At 35.5% G+C, this 21,537-nt stretch overlaps 6 protein-coding genes across 6 annotated transcripts; 5 read left to right on the forward strand and 1 right to left on the reverse strand.

Moving 5' to 3' along the window:
- Positions 1 to 362: 362 nt before the first annotated feature.
- Positions 363 to 2,611, reverse strand: CBG17002 (the record flags this gene model as incomplete). The annotated part of the gene is made up of 4 exons (XM_002648828.1): positions 363 to 419; positions 465 to 863; positions 1,207 to 1,329; positions 2,489 to 2,611. The coding sequence occupies 4 exons, from the start codon at positions 2,609 to 2,611 to the stop codon at positions 363 to 365; spliced, it is 702 nt and encodes a 233-aa protein (XP_002648874.1).
- A 599-nt stretch (positions 2,612 to 3,210) lies between these two features.
- CBG17003 lies at positions 3,211 to 4,005 on the forward strand (the record flags this gene model as incomplete). The annotated part of the gene is made up of 3 exons (XM_002648829.1): positions 3,211 to 3,330; positions 3,502 to 3,903; positions 3,949 to 4,005. The coding sequence occupies 3 exons, from the start codon at positions 3,211 to 3,213 to the stop codon at positions 4,003 to 4,005; spliced, it is 579 nt and encodes a 192-aa protein (XP_002648875.1).
- A 1,107-nt stretch (positions 4,006 to 5,112) lies between these two features.
- Positions 5,113 to 8,860, forward strand: CBG17004 (the record flags this gene model as incomplete). Its single annotated transcript, XM_002648830.1, has 8 exons — positions 5,113 to 5,253; positions 5,301 to 5,428; positions 5,572 to 5,866; positions 5,916 to 6,074; positions 6,122 to 6,184; positions 7,044 to 7,316; positions 7,985 to 8,326; positions 8,723 to 8,860. 8 exons carry the CDS (start codon positions 5,113 to 5,115, stop codon positions 8,858 to 8,860), a joined length of 1,539 nt encoding a protein of 512 aa, XP_002648876.1.
- Positions 8,861 to 14,253: 5,393 nt separating this feature from the next.
- On the forward strand, positions 14,254 to 15,334 carry CBG17006 (the record flags this gene model as incomplete). The annotated part of the gene is made up of 3 exons (XM_002648831.1): positions 14,254 to 14,463; positions 14,515 to 14,627; positions 15,094 to 15,334. The coding sequence occupies 3 exons, from the start codon at positions 14,254 to 14,256 to the stop codon at positions 15,332 to 15,334; spliced, it is 564 nt and encodes a 187-aa protein (XP_002648877.1).
- Positions 15,335 to 17,221: 1,887 nt separating this feature from the next.
- CBG17008 lies at positions 17,222 to 19,321 on the forward strand (the record flags this gene model as incomplete). The annotated part of the gene is made up of 5 exons (XM_002648832.1): positions 17,222 to 17,508; positions 18,500 to 18,797; positions 18,843 to 18,983; positions 19,030 to 19,083; positions 19,130 to 19,321. 5 exons carry the CDS (start codon positions 17,222 to 17,224, stop codon positions 19,319 to 19,321), a joined length of 972 nt encoding a protein of 323 aa, XP_002648878.1.
- A 420-nt stretch (positions 19,322 to 19,741) lies between these two features.
- Positions 19,742 to 21,443, forward strand: CBG17009 (the record flags this gene model as incomplete). Its single annotated transcript, XM_002648833.1, has 5 exons — positions 19,742 to 20,124; positions 20,174 to 20,498; positions 20,540 to 20,689; positions 21,160 to 21,213; positions 21,261 to 21,443. The coding sequence occupies 5 exons, from the start codon at positions 19,742 to 19,744 to the stop codon at positions 21,441 to 21,443; spliced, it is 1,095 nt and encodes a 364-aa protein (XP_002648879.1).
- Positions 21,444 to 21,537: the final 94 nt, after the last annotated feature.

The raw sequence follows: 21,537 nt of genomic DNA on the forward strand, positions 1-21,537 counted from the left end.
AAACATGAAGAATTAATTTGTTTTAATGAGATGTTGGAAGAAAATGTTATCCAAGCAGTTGGTGAAGCAGTTGTTCCATTTGAAAAATGTTTGTCCCTGTGAACAATTTTTTCCGGTCCCTCTGTCTTTGATCAAACTTAGGACCGCGTAGCTCAGAAGAAAGCCTTGAAAAAGCTTTCAAGAGAACTTGATTCTGCTCAGGAAAACCTATGGATAGTTGCAAAAGGAAAAACTTAATGAACTTTACAAAAGGGAAAAATTAATAAAGTGGCATCTAGCGTAAAATTTTGTTCGGTAGGAAACTCATATTTTCAAAAAGTCAATTTTGTTTCAAATTCTTAAAACTTTTATTCAAAAAATAATTAGATTATCCCTTTGAAGTCGCATTCCTCGGCCTTATCAATCATGGAAATCAGCTTCTGAAATAAAAGCTTTCTCTCAACTTCAATAAACTTTCAACATACATTCTTAAGCTTCTCCCAATCGCTTGTACCACAGGCCTCAGTGATCACCTTCTTAAGACAATTACCATTTCCAAAAAAGTTTTTGCACACATCCTGAACATTTTTCTCGTTCTTCATGTCGACATAGTTATCAAATGGACTCCAACCCTTATAGCATGCCAAATTCTTCTTCTTGTCCACTTTTTTCTCACATTCTGCTATATCTTGAGTGACAAACTTAACAAGGGAGCACCAAGTGCTCATTTCATCGAATATGGGTTTATTATCTCGAATGTTCGGGCAATGATTATGAGATTGTTCGCAGCCTTTCAAATCTCTGCAGATTTTATAAAACTTCTCCATCTCGCCATCATTCTCTGTGTCGATGTGTCGAGCCTTTTTAGAGAAATCAATGAGACGCTGAAAAATGAGATTTTTGCTTTTTGTAAATTTCGGGTTTTTGAAGCAACAATACTTCAACGGAATTTTGCAATATAACAAGTAGTGATTTTCAAAAGTTTTAATTTTGGGAAAAATATTCAGAAAGTGTTAATATTTCTGTTATATTTGTTGAAAAAACACGTTGCTCCCAAAAACTTAACGGTCCATCTTTTGGGAGATTTAAAAGATTCACGTGGCTCACAAAAATTTTTGAAATTTCAGTACTTTGATGTGAAAATTAAAACTTTTGAAATTCACTACTTGTTATATTGAAAAGAGAGCCTTTAAATTCGTAATGGACCTTTCTTTTTTTTCAACTCACGGCTGTACACGAGAATGCCAACAGCCTTTCACCTTCCGTGCAATGTACAAGTACACCAGCTCCGTTAGCTCCAGGGATCAGAATGGCCCCAATGAGAACAATATTCAGAAAATGCATGGTTTCCTGAAATTAACTATCTCAAGTTTTATATTTTCTCCGGGACTAGTTAAGAGTGTTTTAATAAACAGAAAGTCGATAAAACAGTTTTTAACGGCTGAGGAACTCTTTTTTTCTCAGAGTTCCCATAATGAACAAAAGGACCTGTCCTAACGGAAAGGATAGACCTGACGCAGAAACGGAGGACACTAGAGTCAATTTTAAGTCACGATTTGGAAATTTGTTTTAATGGGACGTTGAAGAAAAACATTTTCCAAGCAGTTGTTAAAAGCTCGAAGGTTATTGAGACGGGCGGAATTGGCTCCCAGCGTATCAGCGTCTTCTGGTGCAACAGTTGTTCCATTTGAAAATGTTTGTCCTTGTGAACAATTTTTTCGGCTCCCTAGATCTCAAACTTCGGACCGCGTAACTCAGAAAGAAGCCTTGAAAAACTTCCAAGAGGACTTGATTCTGCTCAGGAAAACCTTCGGATAGTTATTCTCTAGACAGTAAAAAGAAAAACAATAAAGGACTATAAACGGAACCATAATATGGTGCCATATTATGCCTTCGCTTTGAACAGAATGATCGGTTCCCATTGGAGATATAAAAAATCTGCCAATTTACAAAATTTTTATCATGATATCTTCAGTTTTATCATGATAGCTCAGGAAAACCTTATGTTAGGAGTTATTCTCTAGACAGAAGAAAGAAAAACTCAATAAAGTGGCACATTGTGGGGTGGGTGCAAAACTTTAGGGTCATGGAAGTACAAAGCGATCTAAGGGTACAAAATTCTCAATTCGGGGGTACAAAATACACAAAAAATCAAACTTATACCCCTATTTATAGGTTTTGTACCCCTAAACCGTTTAAACTTTCGAATTATGTGCCTAATAAAAAACCATAAACGGCACCATATGCCTCCGCTTTGAACATAGTTATCTCGGTTCCCATTAGAGATATAACAAGTAGTGAATTTCAAAAGTTTTAATTTTCACATCAAAGTACTGTCCGTGTTTTTTCAACAAATATAACAGAAATATTAACACTTTCTGAATATTTTTCCCAAAATTAAAACTTTTGAAAATCACTACTAGTTATATCAAAAATTTGTCAACTGACGAAATCTTTATCATGCTATCACCAACATTTTTAAAATTTATAAAATTTTGATATCTTTCACATAAATTGAGATAATTGAATGCGAAATGAAACTATAGAGATGACATTCTATCGAAGGATTTACGGCACTTTTTTTCACTCTTCCTATCAGTGGTTTTTGATTTTCGTCGAGTTTCTTCCGCATAGTGGAGAACCCTTCCGCATAGTGGAGAAATGCGACTTCAAAGGGATCATCTAAATTTTGAAATGAAAATGGTTTTCTGTTAGGACTTCATCTATCTATTATCTTTATGTCAATGAACATTTACATAATAATTTTTCTCGGTGCTACAGTTTGAAGACGTGCGATAGTTATATTGTATCTTGAATTTTGATCTACAAAACATCAGTTGATGGAAAGCAGCAAAACAACATCCAATGACGATTTTTGGCATTCTTCTCCAATGTGGAAAAACCAACTGCTCCCCAGAATTGAAAATAGTTCGAAGGGACAAACACTTTCAGAGGGAAAATATCTTTCTGGTGTAACTGTATTTGTATAGTGGTTTTTGATTTTCGTCGACTTCATAGTTGAGAAGCCATATGCCGTTGCTTTCAAGAATTAAAAATAGTTTGATCCGATGGGTCAAACATTCTCTAATGGAACAACTGTTTTAAAAGATTCGGGTGTAAAATTGTTTTATGAAGAAATCACTCCACTTCTCATCCTCCACATTTCCGTTTCCAATTTTCGTTGCATTCAGCTTTTTCTTGGCATCTTCCACAAAAATATTATAGAAAATTATGCATTTTCTCAATCTTGTTCTCATTGGGACAATATTGGTTGCTGGTGCTCACGGAGCCAGCGTAGCTGGAAAAGTTTGCACGGAAGCTGACAAAATGATGGCAGTTTCGTGTGGATTGGTGAGTTTGAGTTTTTCAAGCATTGTGAAGCTACTAGATCGGTGAGCATAAATTTGAAGTAGTCAGGGAACATACAGTATCACATACGGTATGAGCCTGAGCGTCATAGACTCCCACTTTTATAGATATAAGATGTTCTGAACATCTGTAAGGGATATATTCATTTTTTAGCGTCTCATCGATTTCGCTGGAAAAGCGCAAAACCTTGACATAGAGGATGATGACGAGATGGCAGAGTTTCATAGAGGCTGTGAGGCTCTCAGCGACTGCAACAAGACACTCAATCACTGCCCACTTTTTAATGATGCTGATGCAGTAGACGCGTTTGGAAATGTGAAAAATTATTGCTCCATCATCAAGTTTGTCGTTGATGATTTTGCCGATTGTGAAAGGAAGTTGGATGAGAAGAACTTGTCATGCTACGAAGACTGGAGTCCATTCTATAACTATGTCGAAATGAAGGACCCGAAGAAAGTTCAGGATGTGTGCAAAAACTTTTTTGGAAAAAGAAATTGTCTCAAGAAGGAGGTCACTGAGGCTTGTGGTAAAGGTCATTGGGAGAAGCTCAAGAATGTATGTTGACATAAACTGATAATGAAAAAGAAGTTGTTGTTTCAGAATCTGCTGTATTTGAACGAGAACGCCAAAAAATGCGACTTCAAAGGAATTATCTAAACACATTATTATTTGAAAGTTATTGTTGTAAACTAAATGGACTAATATAAATTTTTTTTTTCATGTTAACCGCAAAACCTGACTTTTGACAGATTCTAAATCAATGTTCAAATAACGCCAACTGTCGTATTTTTTAGAAAATGTCGACATTGGTTATTTTCAAGTAAAACAGCTGTTAGAAATCTTCAAAATTTTTAGTTTGGGTTCAAAAATTTCCTTTTGACAGGGGAAAAGAGAAACACTATTTTGAAGATATTGATATTCAGATGTATCACTTCTCGACATAGTTGTTCAAAAAGTCGTATATTTTTTAAAATTCTTTTAATACATCATACCCATTTTTTGAGGTTTTCAAAAAAACTAAAAATTTTGGAGAAAAACGATTAATTCCAATAGATTAAGCATCCCAAAAACCTATGTGTCCCCTGAATCAAGTGCCAGTTAGGTGTTTTAGGACTACAGTAACCAAATGTCTCTCTGCACACCGCGTCATAATGATAGCACCACCTTGGAAAAACGGAAAATCTCATGTTTATTTGAGAAATAAGTTGAGAATGTTTTGTTGAAATTTGTTAAAATAGTGTTAAAACAGTCTATTTTGACAGTCTGCACGAATAATTGATGTCTCTATTCAAGTTTCAGAAACAATTATTTTCAGACATTTCAGTCATTTTTTGGGGTTTCGAAATAAATCTTGAATAACTTTGCTCCTGGGAGAAAATGGGGTGGTGCTATCATTATGACGCGCACTGTTGTAAATTAGGACATATTAACTTTCAGCTGATCTTCCTCATTTCCTATAAATGATATCAAAAAGGGCTGATAAAATGTTTACCTTATTATCAAAAATACTTTATCATTCGACACATTTTCAATATCGCTCACAGGAAATATGTACACTTCTATTGAAGATTTCGAAATTGTTCATTTCTCTAAAAATAAATTAAAGTGCATTTTCTTCCGATTGACGTATTTTTTGATTAACGACATTTGGCGAATTGTCGTAGTATGTGCTGATGACATTTGAAAATTTTGAAGCAGGTGAAAACATTTTGTTCTTTTTTCCATATAAATCTTTTTTCCGGAAGCAAAATCTCCCATTCAGAAATGTCACATGAATCTGAAAGTTATATTCATTTCTGGTCAGTTACCTGCATGATAATTTATACTGTAATGTTCTTACTGTACTGGCTAACCAGGAAATGGTATGAATCAACTTTTGATGAACATCGAGAGGAGTGGAAGCAGGTTAAATTTTTTTTTCTAATTTGTATATATTATATGAATGTTTTTAGTTTCAAGATTACCCAATATTTTTTCATGGGCGGACCAGAATTGGGCAGTTTTACACAGCAACTTTTATATTGATAGCTTGCTTTTTCATTTGCATGGAGTTAACGGATGAAATAACTGCTAGACCTTTGTAGGTTTTTTCCGTAATCTTCAACTTAATTTATCTCGTTTTCTTCGAAAGATATTGAAAAGAGGTCAACTAACAAAATGTTGTTGATATTATGATAGCTTAAAGTTAACAAAAGTATTTTAAATATAATTCAAAATTTCCAGCATCATTGCGATTTTTATTATTCCTCTCGCCATCTGTGTATATTTTATGATTTTTCACGGACAAATTCATCTTCTCCTGATAGTTTGCACAATTTGGGATGATTTTATAATAGGGAAAAATGAAAAATTGACAGTCTATGAAATTGGAAAAAAGCAGATTGAGAAAAAGTTATGGATTTGGTATTTTCATCGAGCGATTCTGATCAGAGACTTCATTTTAACACCTTCGATTTTTTTTCTAGATCATGTTAATCTTAAAGAATACCATTTTGCTCTCACCATCACTTTTGTAGTTGTAAGTGTCTCTCTGTGTGTCTGTATGTATTCAAGATATTCAATTTCAGGCAATTCATAGCATAATTTACGCCTTTTTATCAGTTTTAACAATTTTGTATATTATTACACGATGTTGGAGTCTGGTATTTGACGTTTTGCCAAGTACATTGAATCCTCTCCAAGCGAAACTTTTCTACCAAATTGTTACAATCACATTGATTCAAGTGGTAAGTCTAATTTTCTAGATTTAATTCAGTTTGTCTTTAAATTGCAGACCCTTTTCGCAATTTGTAGCTTTCTTCCTGAGTTCTCCGTCAGCAAAACAACAATAGAACATGTGATTTATGTCCCACATTTTAGTTTGTTTTTTCTTCCTGTAATTCTACAAATCACAACTTCTTTTGGGAAACAATTCGAAACAATTGAACTTGATAGAATGTCTTGAATATTTTTAATGAATCGTTTGTTTGATTTTTTTAGCCACTCGATTACGAAATATTATGTGTGTCGCGTCGTTGATCACAAACATCATTTCGCAATTTTGACCAAATATATCTCTGTTCCTGTAGAAGATAATAAAAACATTGAGAAAAATGTTGGTCTTGATATCGTTCCGGGGTTCCGGGGCTCCGGGGTTCTGGTTTTAGTTTTAGTTTTGTTTTTTTGCCGATTTCTGAAAAACGCCCGTTTTTTACGTCCTCCTTTCCTAAAAACGGTCAAAATTCACTGAAAACATACGTTTAGAAAAGCGACCTTTCCAAACAACTCAACGGAAAAGTTCAGCATCTCGAGTGAAACAAAATTTTCAGACAAAAAAATTTCTAGACGAAAGCCCATGAGAAAAGGGATTAATCGATTTTTTTTCAAGTTTTGCGGCTTGCTTCCATTGAAATTTCTTTCTTTGCACTTCTTTTCTTATGTCATGAAGAGCCAAATTATCAGATTGTTATGTTGACCGTCCGCTTTGGCAATAAGTTTCCTATTCAGTCGGACTGGTGTAGTCTCCAGATTACCTGGACGACCATATTAAAGCTTTGGTTTTTTGATTCCACAATTTGCGTCTTTTTGACGCATTTCTCTATTCTAAATGTTTACATTTACCCCGTTTGCATAGTTTGCTCCCAAAAGAGCAGCCGCACACAAAAACACCTGCATTTTACTCTTTTAAAGCTACAAATTTCTCTTGAAATTTTCAGATTTGTTTCTATTTCTCAAAAGTGACAAATTTCGATGCCTTGACAAGCTCAACAAATTCTATTAGGTTGTTCGAAAAGTCCTTTCCATTTTTAGCGTCAGATTCATTCGATATAAAAAAGGTCAAAACGATGTCAGATAAATTGGAGATAATGACCATTGCTATCAGTGACTATCGGCCAACGTCTCACCAAATTGTGGATGCCTCCCTTCCAGAACTCCGGTCACAGCGCATTGAAAATCAGGTCAACCCATTTTTGACATCATGCTTTGAAGTGAATTTTTTTCAATCAAGATGTCGGTAGAAATGGCTGAATAGGGGGTAGTCAGACAGTACAAGGTTCGGACTATACTATAGATAAGACAGAACCGTTTAGCCGCATCCAGTGAGATCGGTCTCCGTTCTCCTTCCCGCATGAGGTTGCGAATTTCGATTTTGAAAATAAACCTTTGTGTTTCTCTCCAATGGAGATCCACATGGAGTCTGAGTTATGTCACCTGACAAAAATAGGCATCGGTCATAAAAGTGACACCATTATCTGGCAGCTCCCAATACTCCACTCCTTGGTAGACATCCAGGCCGAAAACATCCCATTTTTAACGATAATTTCACGTTTCGGGACGTCTGGTGGTTGAGTGCCTCTGTCAACCCACTTGGGTTGGCTTGCCACTGATGTATTTGATATATCCCGCACAGTTTGAGACGGGTTCCTTTCAATTTCGGTTTTTAATGCGTCCAATTCTGAGCACGTATGCTTTTTTGGAGGGGGATTTTCGTAATACGAGAATTTTCATTTTTCAAATTGATGAATCCAGGTTGTGAAATTTGTTCGAAAGGGTGCATCTTCGTTGTTAACCTCCACATATTGGTGATTGATTTCAGTTGATCTGAGGTCAGATAGAAATACAAATAAAATGGTAGTCCAAAAATGGAAATTATTAGAGGCGAAAACGGTGGGCATATCTCATTGTACGAAAAGAGGAGAATGATCTCCGTTGGGGTGTAGACACTATTAGACCTCACCAGCATACTGATAAAACGACAACTTCCTCGCTTTTATCCCCTTCAAGAAAACGAAGTTTGAAAACAACATATCAAAAGTGGAAAGGACTTTCCGAACAACCTAATATTAATAATGTTTTGGCGGGAACTCCAATATATTATGGGTTAATGATTTGTTTACCGGCATCACTTATTATTATAATCACAACTATCGTATTTCCCTGTAGGATTGCTAGTGCTTATAAAGCATTTTATCAGAAGAATTTAGAAGCTTGGAAAAAGGTAAAAAAAAGCTTTTTAAATCAAAATAGTGTAATTCATACTTGTAACGGGCCGGGCCGGGCTTTTTCCGGAATTTCGGAGGCCCGGCCCGGCGGGCCCGTCATTTCACTAGTTTTGAAATTTTCAAAAAAACACATAAGGGGGGGGGGGGCTTATGTGATTTTTTTCGACCAAAAAATTTTTTTCGAGTTTTTCGATCTTTTTTGATCAGACAGACAAACAATCCGAAATACGAAAAAAAAATGGAAGAAATTATATTGAGAGCTCAAAATTTGGCTCAAAAATACAGAATTTTTGACAACAGGCCTTCCGGGCCGGGCCCGGGCCTTGAAAATTTCCTCAGGCCCGGCCCGGTCCGGAATTTTACAAGTATGGTGTAATTTTTTCATATTACAGCTCCCTGAGTTTCCAATATTTTCTCATGCTAATTATATCCATGAGAATGTCTACGCCAGATATCAAAATTCATTATTAATCTCCATTTTGACGATCATCTGTTGTGCAATCCACTTGTCCCAAACTATTTCTTTGTAAGTTATTTTTCAGTTCCTTTAATTTTCTTCAATTTTTGTCTTTCAGTGTTCTCCTCGCAGTTCTTACTGTTATTTTGGTTACTGTATATTCTTTTCATATTCGGACAAGTTCATCTCGTTCTGATTGCTATGGTTGTGTGGGACGATTTTATGAAGTCAAAAGAGGTTTTGACAGATTATGAAATTGCAAAAAAGCAAATTCAGAAGAAAATATTTATCAAATGGCTTTATAGAACATTTTTAACCAGAGACCTAGTTCTAATTTTCTTCGGATAGCCCCAAAATCATTTTTTCCAGATTTTCATGCTTGTAAGTATTAGAAATTCAGAAATACAGAAGTTCAAAAATTTTTGAAAATACAACACTTTCGGAAACTTCATATTTCTGAAATTCTGTAATTCAAAAAAAAAAATTTCAAGAAAAAACATTTTCGGACTATCCATAACACAATCTGGTTCCAATTGTTACAATTTTATATTTAGTGAACAAAATCCGAAAAACTGAAATTAAATATGTACGTCAAATTGCATGGAATCCTCTTCAGACAATAATATTTTGGCAAGTTGTTGTAATTACAGTAATCCAAATGGTGATAAAAACTCCTAAATGCGATTATTAACAAAGTATTTCTTTCAGATTTTATTCATGTTTTGCGGATTTTTGAATTTCTTCGAATTGGCGCCGATAAAAATCGACGGAATTGTTGTGGGAACCTGGAGCAGTTTGACATACGTTCCTCATTTAATTATCCTCATTTTATCTTTAATTTTACAATTCACAACTTGTGTAGAATTGAGATTGAAACCTTCGGAAATTCAGATTTTTTCGTAAAATTTGATTTTTGATTTGAAAAAGAATAAAGGTTTTTAAGTGTTTGTTGGGTGTATTGGTTTTTCTGGACAAAAGTTTCAACTGAATTAGAAAGAAAACGATTCTGAAACGTCCGGTTTTAAAATGGTCAGTTGCGAAAAGCGGTCCTGTCTGGTTTTGAAACGCCCAGTTCAAAAGAGTTCGGGGGCAAAATGACAAGTTCGAAAATGGTCAGTTCCGATATGACTGCTTCTGAAGCGCCCGCGTGAATGGTCAGTTGCGAAATGAGCAGTTGTGAAGTGATCAGTTTCAAAAATACATCGAAACCACCCGGTTATAAAACGTCCGGTTGAAAAGTGTTTCGTATCCGGAATGAATCAGTTGCGAAACGACTGGTTCTAAAATGTCCAGTTTCAAAATGTCCGGTTCTACAATGCCTGGTTATAAAACGTTCGGTTGCGAAGTGGTAAGTTTCGAAATGACCAGTTGCAAAATGAGCGGTTTTGAAGCGTCTGTTTGCGAAATGGTCAGTTCCAAAACGTTCAGTTCTAAAACTTCCGAACCCAAATTAGCCAGTTGCGAAGTTTCCGGTTCTCATACGTCCGGGTGCTGAATGGTCAGTTGCAAAATAACCGGCATTAACAAGGTCCAGTTCAAAAACATCAGGTGCAAAATTTGTTGCAAAATAGTAGTTCTAAAATGACAGGTTCAAAAACGTCCGGTTGCGAAATGGTCAGTTCAAGAATTGTCAGTTGCAAAATGGCCGGTTCTAAAACGCTCGGTTACAAAGCGTCCGGTTGCGAAAATATCATTTGATCATTGGATTTTTTCTCGCAATTCTAAAAATATAACTTTTAGAAAAAGTTTTCCATTGTCATATCCAGGTGCATTATTGTTTCCCTGACGCATGTGAAAACTGGCGAAAATCTAATAATTTTTTAATTCGGTAGCTATGGAGACGATGGAAACAAACTCAGCAAGCACCAAGTCAGAATATTTTTCATTTTGTTTTTTGATTTATTGAAACTGAAAAATGGAAGGACCAGAAACGGTGAGTTGAAATACCGTAAAACCTGAAATAGAAGAGCCCTTTAATTTTTAACGTTGAGTCAATTTATCTTGGTTCCTGTTAAAGATAATTTGAAGTGATCAACTGATAAGCTGTTTATCATAATATCGCAAGCATTTTTTTCCGGTGACTCATTTTTTTAAATCTTGTATTGAAACCGAGTAAAATTAGCTCAAGCTATGGAGTCCCTTCTGTCACAGGTTTTACGGTATATCTGGAAATGTATTGTTCGAATTCTAAAGTTTGCTTTTCCAGACCACCTTGATTATTTACAAGACATCTGGCTGGGCATATGCTAGTTATCGGATGATTGAACAATTTTCCATTAGTTATTCTTCAATTTTTCTGTGCTTGGTCATTATGTATTTCATGATTCTTGTGGTTTGGCTAGCGACTCGTGGACCATTTTTGAAAATTTTCGATAAGAATCGAAATAATTGGAAGAAGGTGAGATAAGATTTATTGATTTTTCAATGTAGCTCAGCAGGAAACGCTTATTTCAGCTCCCCGAGTTCGTCATCATCAAACATGCTCATTTGAAAACGCGGACCAATTTTTCCGTTGTGATGCTTCTTCTTGCTCCATTGCTAATTTCAGATTATTTCATTCCAACTGACAATTCCGGTTGGTAGTGAGTTCTCAAAATTTCTGAAAAATTTAATTTTCAATTTCATTTCAGCTGTCTAATCATTATAATTCTTCGTTTCACCTTCATGGTATTCTTATACGTCCTACTGATTTTCGTTCAACTATATCACATTTTGTTATCAATTAGCTTAACAGAAGATTTCCTTGGAAAACAAGAAGAATTAACAGAGGCGAAAATAGAATTCAAGCAGGCGGGGAAGAAATTCTGGATTCGTAAATTATACAAAATGTTCTTGCTTCGCGATCTGATCATTTTCCCGTGTTTTTTGCTACCTGACATCAATAGAATGGATGAAAGGGGATATCTTTTGTATTATGGAGAAGTGTTTTTGTTGGTAAGAAATTTTTCGAAATCACAGTAGTCCTCAATTTTTAAAGTCCATGAACCCATGAACCCATGAACCCATGAGATATTTTTTCGACACCGTAACTTTGAAACTTTCAGGCCACCCACACCACCATATACGCCATGGTACCCTTATCTCTTTTTTTCTATTTTCTTATGATCAGTTCAAAATTAGTCAAGGATAGATTCAAAAATCCCATGGAAACTCAAATTCTATACCAAGCCATTGGTATAACAACGGTGCAAGCAGTGAGTCTTTAAAAATTGTTTCGTGAAAATTCAAAAACAATTTCAGATGCTTCTCTTCCTATACTGGCTAATGGTCAAGCTGAATTGGATGCCGAGTGAAGTCCGGATGAAAATGTAGTCTTTTGATTTTCAGATTTTTTACAGATCCTTCCACACATTTCGCAGACTGCTGTTTTAACGTTACCACTGATTATTCAAGTCACCACAATTTTTTGGGATAGGAGACATGGAAATGTTCGGAGACGAAGAAGAACAGTCAGGCCGAATACGTCAGAATTGTTCTCTGTTTCGTCGGTTTGAGGAATATAATGAATTCATTTTTTTGGAATAAATAATTTCATATTTCATCTAAAAGATCGCTTTCATGGAAAAATACATCTTAGCTGGTATAACTAAAATCTCCCAAAAAATTTTCTCTGCAAAATAGGAAATTCAATTATTCCGTGTTTGCTTGTTTTTTGTCACTAATATCATTAAAAAAAGGTTCTCAGCTGAGTTATCCAGTTTTGAGAATATATCGTTTCTGTGGATTATTGCTTCCAAGTATAGAAGTCCTAAGAAAACTGCCTTGTGATCCAAAAAACTGAGTATTTAACGTACTCAGCCAATCTAGGACTGCGTGAGAACATTTGTATCTTATATCAGGCTTAACAACCACCAATTCCCCTTATTTGAATACGGCCCATACTCCGAGGGCACATCGAAATAGGGTACATAATGCTCAAGGGGTACATTGACTCAGAGGGTACCTAGTCTGAAAAGGTACATCTAGGTAGTAGATAAGTCTATTGGCCTAGATGTACACACTGGTAGTGAGACAACTAGATGTACTCCTTTCAACTATGTATCCTCTGAGTCAATTATAATGTACCCTCAATGTACCCAAATTTAGATATCACTAGCTTTTCCAGACATTACTTCCTCGTGTCATGAGCTGATTCATTCATAGCCAAAAAAATTGTGTGTTTTTTTTGCTTCTTTTTCAGCTTGAATACGCGCGTAATGTTATCGCATACTATTCGATTATAAAAACATAGTCTTTGACCTTTTTGATAAAAGACTTTATTTTAGGGTTTATTCTTCTTTTTTTTTGAATTTCCTGGATACAACTTTCTGGAATTCGAGCTGATAGAATTCACTGGAAGTCCGAAGAAGAAAAAGCAATAATGATATTAAAATTCTATCATACTCTTAATTTTTGCGGTTTTCCTGAACGTGCTCATATTTCGTCCCGTATTCCGATTAGCATTTATCGAGAAAAAGAGTTCGATAAAAATAATTGCATTTTTCAATATCATTTCTGACCTACTTCAACTTCTTATTGTATGTTTGTACCTGTCGCCAAATATCATGCAAAATGTGAGAATCGATTTTTTAAAGGTACTGTAGCATGACCAAAAAAACGTTCAGGACTACATTTTAACTGGATCCCAGACCAGTGTATCGAATATTTTCGTCGGTTGGATTTTCGTTAATGCCTGGTATATCGAGTGTTTTGTGCAGGTTGTCATGGCTGTTAATCGGTTTGTGAAAATAAGTTTCATCTGACGTTCAGAAGAAGAAGCGATCCAGAAAGACGAAGAAGTCTGAAAATCCAGTCAAGCTACATTGGAATCCCTTTCCACTCCAGAACCAGGAATGCCAGAAGTCTCAATTCATTTAGAGAAATTGTTCATATCTACAGTCGAACATTAGATAATTTAAGAATGTTTTGTTTTCTAAACAGGAAGAACTTCTGACAACTCAACAACTGGCAGCCATACAATGATTGATTTCTGCTAAATCGATTGCTTTTGTTTCATTTTTTTTAGTTGATTAAATGAATAAACATATTAGCATTCTAGTGATTACTAATCGAAAAATGTGCCAAAAATGTGTTTTAACAATTGTTTTACTGATTAACAAAGTTTTTAGATTTGGAGATTATCTGAAGATTTTTTCTGAATCTGTGAAAGCACCACGTCTTGTATTGAGGAACTAAGGAAACTCCGAAATAGAAAATGAAAATTTCAAAGTCCCAAGAAAACTAGACTGGTATTTCAAGAAACACCCCCTTCTTCTCCCATTGTCTTAAAAAAATAATAAACTTTGTAGGCCAAAACAGTTAGAAGTATTGTGGATTCCGAACAAGCCCCAATGGGATTATAACATTGTTTTGGCTTTGTTAGAGCTGAGTATTGAACGTACGCAGCCAAACTACCTCTCTAGGGGTGTGCGAAGTTCATTTTTTTCTAATATCAGGCTTACAAATCGGCCTGGACTTATTCCAAAAATGGCATTAAAATTCTACCTGGGTCTCACTTCCTTCGTTCTCTCATTTTTCGCGGTTTTCCTGAACGTGCTTATATTTCGTCCCGTATTCCGATTGGCATTCATTGAGAAAAAGAGTTCGATATATATAATTGCATTTTTCAATATCATTTCTGACCTACTTCAACTTCTTATTGTATGTTTGTACCTGTCGCCAAATATCATGCAAAATGTGAGAATCGATTTTTTAAAGGTACTGTAGCATGATCAAAAAAACGTTCAGGACTACATTTTAACTGGATCCCAGACCAGTGTATCGAATATTTTCGTCGGTTGGATTTTCGTTAATGCCTGGTATATCGAGTGTTTTGTGCAGGTTGTCATGGCTGTTAATCGGTTTGCGGATATGGGATTACTGTAGTCAGAATAATTTTTTTCAGCGTATGCATTATTTCATTTAAAAAATACAACATTTTCACATTCAATTTCACCGTTATCATTCTCATAGCTCTACTTATTTTGACCTCAACCCTTGCCACTCTAACCCAATACATTTTTCCTTGCTGTCCGTAAGTGCGCTCTATTGACGATAACTTCGAAATATGTTTCTCTAGTTTTGTTGCCGAACACGTTGTTCTTTCATTCATGTTCATTAATCCTAACAATGTATACGATATTTCTTATACCATGATATTCATGTCTGATATTTTATGCTCTTTGGCTTCCACCTTATGTTACGTTCTGGTGTTCATTTCAATCCGAATCTCCTTCAAACATGCCGGAGTGGAAATCGGCCAGAACCAGAAAGACTTGAAGCAAACGCGCTCTATTGTATACTGCCAAAATACATCTCATTTTACAGATACGTCATTCAATTTGTGTTCATCTCTGTGTTCTACGTATTCACTTGGATTTTTTTCGAAGTGTTCCCTCGTGTGGTTCCTGACGACAAACTTGAATATTTCTGGGTTATCGCACTTTTGGTGACCCTCAATGCTTCATCCAACTCTGTGATTTTTCTAACTTGTAATAAGGACGTCAAAAGATCGATCAACTTTCCATGGGCCAAGAACAAGATTCATAATTTGACGGTTTTGCCTTAATTATCCGAAATAGCAACACTACATTGATTTTAGTTTTTTTTATTGATAAAGTTTTCAAACTCGGATATCAGAACCTAAATTTCGAAAATTCGAAGACGGAATCTGGAGTAAGTACTCGAAAGTCGAATATCAGAATTCGTAATTCGTGCAAAATATTTTTTCATATTTTATGATCCAACAGTTCATGTATGTTGTTTAAACAGGATATTCCAGAAACATTAGTTGCAACATTATTTCGGTCCACTTGATAATTCAAGGTTCTTCCAAACTGTCCAACTGTAGAACACTGATGGATAATTGGAATAATTAGTGATATTAGCTGAGGAATACAAGTACTGAAAAAATACATTTTTGGATTTTCCGAAAAAAATAAAATCTTCAAACTACAAAAACAGGAAATCCATTTAAAATAAGAAATGCAGCAGTTAGGTATAGAATCTGAAGTAAGATTATTTTTCTAATTCAAAATAAACGGCGATTGTTACTTTTTGAACCCCAAAAACTGTCTTAAAGGGGGACTCCGATCAAAAAATTTTTTACAGTAAAATAATTTGAGGTATGTTGTTCAGAATCTGAAAATTTGAGATAGATCTTTGAACAAAATGCTAAAACTGAAAAATTACAGCAAGGAAAACTCTATAATCTTCGTTGAAATGAAAAACAACGCCTAGCATCCCAGCAATCACTTCGTAGATTCTAATTCCGAAACCAAAACGTCCGATCCAGGTTCTCAAGTTTTCTTTGTGCTTGAAAAGTTCCTGCTCTCCCATTTCTTTCTCATTATAATCATCCAGAATAACCTTCATCATTAGAAATTGGTGACCTTTGCCGAAAACCAAATTCATGTAGGACATTGAAACAGTTGCGATGAAGAAAACAGCGATTACTAGATAGAAGTGACTGAAAAACTTAGGCTTGATATACCGTAAAACGTAATAGACAGGCCCCTTCAATTGAAAGGCCCCTCTAATAGAACGACCTTTTGAGAAAGGCTTCTTTCAATATGTTTCAATTGAATTTAAAAAAAACTTCCGTGCATTTTCTGAAATTTTTTTTGATTATATAAATTATTTTTTATGTTCCATTTCTAATATCGGACTTCCGAGTTTCAAGTCCTCATTCATAATTTCAGAACTTCGATTTTCATTTTCCAACTTCCAACCTCTAAACATACATCTACTGAAATTCTGAACTGTGGAAGTTCTGAAAAAAAATACTAAGGTTACCATGACTAGAAATGTCACCAAGGGAGACACGAAATACTTTTACAGCTGTAAATTTTACATTTTCGCTAAACTTTTCAGATTTCGGGCAGGTGGAACTTTGAAGACTTTGGGAAATCTGAGAATCTCAGAACCTCAGAACCTCAGAACCTCAGAACCTCAAAATCTCAGAACCTCAGAATCTCAGAATCTCAGAATCTCAGAATCTCAGAATCTCAGAATCTCAGAATCTCAGAATCTCAGAATTTCGGAATAATTTTTGGAATAAAAATTCGGAATTTCGAAAATGCCAAGAAAAAAACGATCAGCTGAAATTTTCAAAAACCAATTTTTGAATGAAAAAAAGTGTTCCATGGTTACCATGGCAAGAAATATGTACATATAACCAAGAAAAGACAAGGAATTCAATTTTCAGCTGTAAATTTGACATTTTCTCAACTTTTCAGATTTCAGGCAGGTGGAACTTCGAGAAAACTAGATTTTAGGAGAAACCTTTCTATTTTTACAAAGAAAAAATCCAAAAATCTCTTTCTATTGACGCATGACCTTTCTTACGCACGATCTTCCTGCGTAGCTTGCTCAATGACAAAACACGCCCCTTTTTCTATCCAGCTGCATTTTTGTATAAAAATGATGCCAAAAAGTCATTTTTCGTTGAGAAACGATGTTCGAACTCGAAGACTATATCACAATTATAAAATCGGTACTCGCGTTCATTCTTATTTTCTATGCTGCCTATATGGGCGGCTCTCTGGCTGTACTCTGTCAATACCTACGCACTCAAATTATTTATGATGAGCAATGGAGAAAACTTTCCGAGTTTCCAATAACCCATCATGCTTGCCACGTCATCAGATACTTTTATACTACTTCCCTTGTGATTGGATTGTGTTTTCTTCCAGTTTTCGCCTATGTGATTTTCAATTTTGGTTTGGCTGCATTTTTCTTACTGTAAGGGGGTAGTGGGATTCGAAAAATAGGTTATTTGGCTTTGGGGATGTTGAACTTTTGGGAAAAAAATTAGGGTTGCTGCGCGGTTACCGACTGAGCTATGCGGTCGCAAGCCTGTGGTCTTGACCGCGTTGCTTGTTGCCTGCGATCGCGTAGCTCAGCTGGTGCATATAAGAAAATTGAGCAATTGCTCAGCAGTAACTAAATCATTTTACTAAGCGCCCTATTGACGAAAAAGTGTTGCCTAATTTTTGTTTTAGCTCTTTTCCATTTGTACCTTCATTTTGATCATGTTCGATTATTTGTGGACACTTGGAAAAAGTCAGTCTGGTTTAGACCCACTTTTCCTAACATTATTTTAGATATCAGTTTTTTATCATTTGTTTGTCGCCTGTGTTCCAGAGAGGAGAGACCATAAAGGAGGTTACGTTCACTAGCATTCATGTAATCTGAGTCTTGTGGAGTAATATATCTGCCTACATTCCTACTATAAAGCCTTCTTGTGAAGGAATTCTGAATAGATTCGATATTTCTTTGTTCTTTTTTGTTGGAGGGATAAAGTTGAAAAATCGACTAGTACAGTTTTGGACCCTACAAAAGTAGTTCAAAATTCTTCAATTAGTCAGAAACTTTCAGAGTACACTAAACAAAAATAGAGCTTTATTTTCGAAGTTGACAATTTTTTGTTAATACCCAAAGAAGCGAGATAAGCGATTTTAAAGTGGGCTCATTCTCACTTTAGGGGCATTTTGGGCATTTAACCGGTATATCTCAGCAGAATAGAATTTGGCATGAAAGTTGTCAATTACTAAAGCTCTGTTTTTGTTTAGTATAATCTAAAGATTTTCAGACAAGTCGAAACATTTTGAACTACTTTTGTAGGACTATGATATTGACTAATTTACAACTGAAAGAGCTAAATTATGATTTTTTGTCCGGTACTTAAAATATTGCAATTTTTACAATTTCAAAAACCAGAAATATGTTCCAGATTCTTCACCGCAATTCTTGGAATAGTTTCCGCTGTCTGTACATATATTGTTGGACTATTTAATCAAGTTTACCTGATTATGATCGCTGTGGAAATTTTCAAGGGAATGAGAAATCAAGATGAGCAATTTACAAGTCAAATCCTTCATACGAGACATTTGGAAAAGAAGAAAAATATGAGAAACTTCTACATATGTCTTTTAGTTCGAGATTTTATAATCGTGCCAATTTCTTACTTGTTAGACCTGGACCAAATTTCCAGAAGCACTCCGTTCTCGATCAGTACAGCTGTTACGATGGTTCGGATTACTCTGATTGATAAATTTCAAAGAAAAATGTTTCAGTTGACTTCAACTTCCATTTTCCTCTCTGTTCCTCTTGCGGTTATCACTTATCTGATAAAAAATTCTGAAAATCGGACAACAAAAAATGAACTTCAAAATATGATATTTGCTCAAGCCGTGGTAAGCTCCGTCGCTGTAATGGTTAGTCTGAAGTTTAAGGATTTCAATCGGAATTCAGGAATTTCAGATAGTCCTTGCCATCTTCCTGGTCCTCTTCTTTTTTGGCTGGTTTTCTGTTTTTGTAAGATATAAAGATCGTAACTCTCCAAGATATGTTTTTTTTTCAGTTCCTCTCCTTTGCCATCCAATCAACCGGATTTATTGTTCCTCTCAACATCATGATCACAACCGTGGTTCACTGTAAAAGTATAAATCAGAGGAATTTCACAGCGGTTGTGAATTTGGGAAGAGTGCAACCATTGGTAGTTCCGATTGAAAATTTGAGAAATTTGCAATATGCGAATTCATCGAACGTCTGAAATTGTATCTCTTTTGTTGTGTTGTATAAATTATTTTGTTAGTTTCCAATTCCCGATTCCTGATTTGGGATTAGGATAATGTCTGAAATCATAATATTGTTTTTTTGGATAAATTAACTATTTTTCAAAATACTTTTTTAAAAATTTTATGAAATGCTTGGCACCGACTACGATAACCCGCCGACCCAATGAATCCGTCAACTCTCCAGAGCTCTCTATCTAGGTATTTAATAAAGTCGTCAATAATTAACTTTGTATAACATGCTCGAAAGACTGTCCCGATAGGTCAATAAAGCCTATCCGGGGCAGCACATGTAGCTTTCCACCTTGAAACATACAACATTCTCCTTAAACCCCGCCCCATTTGAGCAGGTGAAACATTCATATAAAAATGTTTCCAAAACTCTTGCTTCTTTACAAATGTCAAATTTGACGAAAATTTACAACAAAAATGCGACCGTAAAAAACGGAGGTATAACAGCATTCATAGCAACCGCTTCCAATGAAGATGATCAGTTCGAATATCTATGGTCCTATTTGGCGAAAGCTAAAATCGCTTTCATATTTATTGCCATCTTCTATAGCCTTCTTGCCATTGGTGCTCTGTTGACTCTCCGACAATTCCTTCGTTTTCATGTTGTTTATTCTGATTTATGGAAGGCGTTTGTCGAGTTCCCAGTGATCCATCATGCCTGCCACGTCATCAGAAAGTTCTATTCCGTATCGGTGGTGTTGAATTTGTGTCTCTTCAGTATCCTGGGTTTCGTCCTTTATGCTGATGGAATAAATTCGGTTATCGGGATGTAAGGCTCAAGGCACTTTATCCATTTCATTAACTTTATAATTTTCCAGGTTCATCGGCGGAATCCTAGCAATCGTGGCCATTGTCTATTCCGCCATCGTTGCATGGTTCGTCCAAGTCTACCAGATCATGATCGCTCTTGAGATTTTCAATGGCTTGAAGAATAGTGATGAACAATTGCTGGGACCGGAACTAGAAGTGAGGCAGATGAAGAAGAAAAAGAGGATTCGAAGCCTCTATAAAATTCTTTTGCTTCGCGATTTTGTTGTGATCCCTGCATTCGTTATCTACGACTCCTACCAGGTATTTGCAGACGTGCAAAGTGGAAAAAGCATCTCATTTCTTGGATCTGGAGTCACTATGGCTGTTTTCATGGTAGGCTTGACCGCGTAGCTCAGCAAGTCTCTTTTTTTCAGCTAACCACCACTTCCATCTATCTGTCTGTTCCTTTGTCGATGGCTTTCTATTTGGTCAATAAAATGGGAAATCCTGAAATTCGAAAAAATCTAAACCCCCTCCAACGGATCATTTTCTGTCAAGCTATCCTCATTTCAGTTTCTGTAATGGTAAGACAACAAATGACATTGGCCGGTTTGCCCGAATGTCAGTAATAGTTTGTTGTTTGGTCTAGGTCTCAAAAAGGATTACTGTAGGTTACTGATATTTTCAGCCACTCGTGATTTTGACTGAAAATGCCAAATGTGCAGCTGAAAAATTATAGTTTTCAGAAAGATATGAAACAGGTGAAACACTTGTAAACATTTATTTAAATTCTGAGTTTCTGAATAATTCAACTTTCCAGAAATTTTGAAATTTGCAAAAAACGCAGCCGATAAATTGTAATTTCCTGAAAGAGATGAAACAGGTGAAACATTTGTTTACTTGAAATGTTTTCGAGGATTACGATAGCGAAAACATCAAGTGATTTTTTATTTTTTATTCAAAACTGTCAATTTTCCTGGAAGTTTCTGTATTATCTGAAACTTATCAGCTTTTCAGAATATTCGAATTTCCAAGAGTTATATCAAATTTTCAGACCAGCCTCGTCGTCAGCTTCACTTTCTTCTTTTGCGATGTCATACCTTTCAACGTAAGCCAGTCCAAAAACCTCTTTCATTGCTGAACCTTCTTTTTCAGTTCGTTTCAAGCGCCATTCAAGTTTTTGGCCTCCTTCTACCAGTGAGTATTATGCAGGCGACTTTGATATCCTCTCAGAAAATCGAAAAGGAACAAGTCTCCATGTCTGCAAATTTGTGCAAAGTTGAGCCGTTCGCAATCGCCAACGATATGGAAAAACCGCCAATTCAAAATTCTTATTGATCGTTTTTTTTTAATTGAAGAATGAATCAATTTTGTTGATTTCCAGATTTTTATTCAATTTCAGAAAAACAGACACCTTTTTCTAGCTATGCTG

This window comes from Caenorhabditis briggsae (genome assembly GCF_000004555.2).
Source record: "Caenorhabditis briggsae complete genome, chrV, whole genome shotgun sequence".
NCBI classification, from domain to species: Eukaryota; Metazoa; Nematoda; class Chromadorea; order Rhabditida; family Rhabditidae; genus Caenorhabditis; species Caenorhabditis briggsae.